At 36.1% G+C, this 4447-nt stretch overlaps 2 protein-coding genes across 2 annotated transcripts; both read right to left on the bottom strand.

The window, feature by feature from the left end:
* Positions 1-1900: 1900 nt before the first annotated feature.
* Positions 1901-2371, bottom strand: LOC136043501 (zinc finger protein 157-like). Its single transcript, XM_065728417.1, has one exon. It carries the CDS (start codon positions 2369-2371, stop codon positions 1901-1903), a length of 471 nt encoding a protein of 156 aa, XP_065584489.1.
* A 705-nt stretch (positions 2372-3076) lies between these two features.
* Positions 3077-3799, bottom strand: LOC136043500 (zinc finger protein 37 homolog). The gene has a single exon (XM_065728416.1). The coding sequence runs from the start codon at positions 3797-3799 to the stop codon at positions 3077-3079; it is 723 nt and encodes a 240-aa protein (XP_065584488.1).
* Positions 3800-4447: the final 648 nt, after the last annotated feature.

Here is a 4447-nt window from a genome sequence, read left to right as displayed (position 1 = left end):
AATAATACTTTTAAGAAATATAAACCCACCAAAGCTTTGCAATGGCACTCGACTTGCCGTAAAAAAAAACAATGGAAAACCTAATAGAGGCCACAATCTTGACAGGGCCTTTTGAGGGTGAGGCTGTTCTTATTCCTCGCATTCCCATGATTCCAACGGATCTGCCTTTTCAATTTAAAAGATTGCAATTCCCAATTCGATTAGCATTTGCAATCACCATTAACAAAGCTCAAGGTCAATCATTATAAAAATGTGGTATAGATCTTAATACTGATTGTTTTTCCCATGGACAATTGTACGTTGCATGTTCGAGGGTCGGTAAACCTGACAATCTATTTATATGCAGCGACAATTGGACAGCGAAGAATGTTGTATATTCGCAAGTTTTACGCAGTTAATTTGTATTTTGGAACCAAATGAAGCGGTTAATTATCCATCTGAATTTTTAAATTCCATAGATCCTTCAGGGTTTCCACCACACGTGCTACAACTAAAAATAGGCGTACCAATAATACTTTTAAGAAATATCAACCCACCAAAGCTTTGCAATGGCACGCGACTTGCCGTAAAAAAAAACAATGGAAAACCTAATAGAGGCCACAATCTTGACAGGGCCTTATGAGGGCGAGGCTGTTCTTATTCCTCGCATTCCCATGATTCCAACGGATCTGCTTTTTCAATTTAAAAGATTGCAATTCCCAATTCGATTAGCATTTGCAATCACCATTAACAAAGCTCAAGGTGCATCTTTGAGGGTCGGTAAACCTGACAATCTATTTATACGCACAGACAATGGGACAGCGAAGACTGTTGTATATTCACAAGTTTTACGTAGTTAATTTGTATTGTATCTATCTATCTATCTATCTATATAAAAACGAGTTGTGTGTATGCATGTTTGTTTGTTTGTAAAAAGAGCGTTTGCATATGACGTCATTATTAGTACATACGGCTTTGTATATGGACAGACAATGGGAAAGCCAAGAATGTTGTATATTCGCAATTTTTACGTAGTTTGAAACACATATATAAATCTATCTATATTCACAGGTGGGACACAGGGACACAACTACAATGGCGCGTAACTAATATGGCGCATAACGACTTACGCGCGCGGGGGGCTTGGGGGGGCGAAGTGCCCCCACCAACAGCTAGTACGTTCATAAAAGCCAATCTTTCTCCATTTTTCGCCTTTGTGGGTTCTCTTATGTCGATTCAAACTTGGCTCTTACGAAAATTTCTTTTGACATAGTTCCCATTCATAGGATTTTTTTCCATTGTGGGTTCAAATATGCAGATTCCACCCTGACTTCCAAGAAAATTTCTTTTTCCGTTCTTAAAGTTCATAAAAGTCAAATCAAAAGTCAACCTGACTTTTCCCAAAGCTTTCCCATTTTCAATTCAAATATCAACGGATCTCGGTCGAGGCCTTCGGCCTCGACCTCGATTCGGCCCTGTGTGCGCGAAGCGCACACATACCAAACCTAACCTGACTTTTCCCAAAGCATTCCCATTTTCAATTCAAATATCAACGGATCTCGGTCGAGGCCTTCGGCCTCGACCTCGATTCGGCCCTGTGTGCGCGAAGCGCACACATACGAAACCTAACCTGACTTTCTCTTTTGCTGATTCAAACATGGCTTTTACGAAAATTTCTTTTGACATAGTTTACATTCATAGGGTTTTTCTCCATTGTGAATACTAATATGCAGAGTCAACACTGACTACCAACAAAAATTTCTTTTTGCATTCTTTGCGTTCATAAAAGTCAAATCTTTTCTCCATTTTTTGCCATTGTGGGCTCTCTGATGCCAATTCAAAATTGGCTTTTTCGAAAATTTCTTTTGACGTAGTTCACATTCATAGGGTTTTTCTCCATTGTGGATTCTAATATGCAGATTCAACCCTGATTTCCAAGAAAATTTCTTTTTGCATTCTTTACGTTCATAAAATTCAAATCTTTTCTCCAGTTTTTGCCATTGTGGGTTCTCTTATGCCAATTCAAACTTGGCTTTTTCAAAAATTTCCTTTGACATAGTTCACATTCATAGGGTTTTTCTCCATTGTGAATTCTAATATGCAGATTCAACCCTGACTTCGAAGAAAATTTCTTTTTGCATTTTTTACATTCATAGAATTTTTCACCAGTGTGGGTTCTCATATGACTAGTCAAACTTGTCTTTCGAGAAAACATCTTTTGACACAGCTTACATTCATAGGGGTTTTCTCCATTGTGGGTTGTCATATGCAAAGTCAGACTCGACTTCTGAGAAAATTTCTTTTGACATAATTCACACTTACAGGGTTTTTCTCCATTGTGGGTTCTAATATGCACAATCAAGCCTGACTTCCAAGAAAATTTCTTTTGCATTCTTTACGTTTATAAAAGTCAAATCTTTTCTCCACTTTTCGCCATTTTGGGTTCTCTTTTGCTGATTCAAACATGGCTTTTACGAAAATTTCTTTTGACATAGTTTACATTCATAGGGTTTTTCTCCATTGGGGATACTAATATGCAGATTCAACCCTGACTACCAAGAAAATTTCTTTTTGCATTCTTTACGTTCATAAAAGTCAAATCTTTTCTCCATTTTTCGCCATTGTGGGCTCTCTGATGCCGATTCAAAATTGGCTTTTTCGAAAATTTCTTTTGACATAATTGACATTCATAGGGTTTTTCTCCATTGTGGATTCTAATATGCAGATTCAACCCTGACTTCCAAGAAAATTTCTTTTTGCATTCTTTACGTTAATAAAATACAAATCTTTTCTCCATTTTTTGACATTGTGGGTTCTATTATGCCGATTCAAACTTTGCTTTTGCGAAAATTTCCTTTGACATAGTTCACATTCATAGGGTTTTTCTCCATTGTGGATTCTAATATGCAGATTCAACCCTGACTTCCAAGAAAATTTCTTTTTGCATTCTTTACGTTCATAAAAGTTAAATCTTTTCTCCATTTTTCGCCATTGTGGGTTCTCTGATGCCAATTCAAAATTGGCTTTTTCGAAAATTTCTTTTGACATAGTTCAAATTCATAGGGTTTTTCTCCATTGTTGATTCTTATATGCAGATTCAACCATGACATCCAAGAAAATTTCCTTTTGCATTCTTTACGTTCATAAAATTCAAATCTTTTCTCCATTTTTTGCCATTGTGGGTTCTCTTATGCTGATTCAAACTTGGCTTTTGCGAAAATTTCCTTTGACATAGTTCACATTCATAGGGTTTTTCTCCATTGTGAATTCTAATATGCAGATTCAACCCTGACTCCGAAGAAAATTTCTTTTTGCATTTTTTACATTCATAGAATTTTTCACCAGTGTGGGTTCTCATATGAATAGTCAAACTTGTCTTTCGAGAAAACATCTTTTGACACAGCTTACATTCATAGGGGTTTTCTCTATTGTGGGTTGTCATATGCAAAGTCAGACTTGACTTCTGAGAAAATTTCTTTTGACATAATTCACACTTATAGGGTTTTTCTCCGTTGTGGGTTCTAATATGCACAGTCAAACCTGACCTCCAAGAAAATTTCTTTTTGCATTCTCTACATTCATAGAATTCACCAGTGTGGGTTCTCATATGCGCAGTCAAGGCTGACTTCGAAGAATATTTCTTTTTGCATTCTTTACATTCATATAATTTTTCACCAGTGTATTTTCTTATATGCACTTTTCTCCTTGGTGCCGTTTCTGTGACAACTGTCAGCGCTGATGGTACGTCCAGGCGATTGTTACTCATAACAATATTTTCAAACTTTTTTAATTCAAAATTTTGGAATTCAGTGGGATGCATGGCTAATGCAGCAGCTATAATCAACTAAGAAATTATAGCATGAACGCGGTTTTATATATGCATACGATGACTTAATTTATGACGTCAAACCTACATTGACTGTAAAAGGGCTTATGAATGCCTAATATGGTGTCATTGTGACGTTTATATAACGACTGAGAATGCTGACATTAAATGCTGCTAAGTGTTTATTTTACGGTCGTTCTAGCGTATTATGGGATTACACCAAGACTAACGTCAAAATAAACTTTTCACATTTCCGTTATCTAAACTTAAAACAAGAATTATGCTTTGCTGTCATTGCATAAACTGTTTCAAAGTTTATGATTATGTTTACACTAGAGGCGTGACAAATGGTTGACTTTTGTCTCTGTTATGTCTGAGTTGATTAGAGGTTGCATGTATAAGCGAAGATCTGGCACCAAACTTAAATATGAAGAGCGTTTAGATGACATCATGAGCAACTCAGTAGTGCTACGTAATGCAAGGGAAAAGAATTTTCTTTAAAAACTGGACATTCCAAAATCATGAGTCTCTATTTCCAATTTCATTATTCTTGTTGTTACAACACACAGAATTGCATGTTTATCTACCAAATGTATACCTAAAATGAAGAGCTTCCATATTTTTTAGATCAGAGACTTTGTT

The sequence above is a fragment of the Artemia franciscana genome, unplaced genomic scaffold (assembly GCF_032884065.1).
Source record: "Artemia franciscana unplaced genomic scaffold, ASM3288406v1 Scaffold_6838, whole genome shotgun sequence".
Classification (NCBI taxonomy): domain Eukaryota; kingdom Metazoa; phylum Arthropoda; class Branchiopoda; order Anostraca; family Artemiidae; genus Artemia; species Artemia franciscana.
This window is presented reverse-complemented; position numbering and strand designations above follow the sequence as displayed.

Coding starts and splice junctions, on each gene's coding strand:
- LOC136043501 (XM_065728417.1), bottom strand. CDS start 2,371: ATGCAAAAGAAATTTTCTTGGAAGTCAGGCTTGATTGTGCATATTAGA.
- LOC136043500 (XM_065728416.1), bottom strand. CDS start 3,799: ATGCATCCCACTGAATTCCAAAATTTTGAATTAAAAAAGTTTGAAAAT.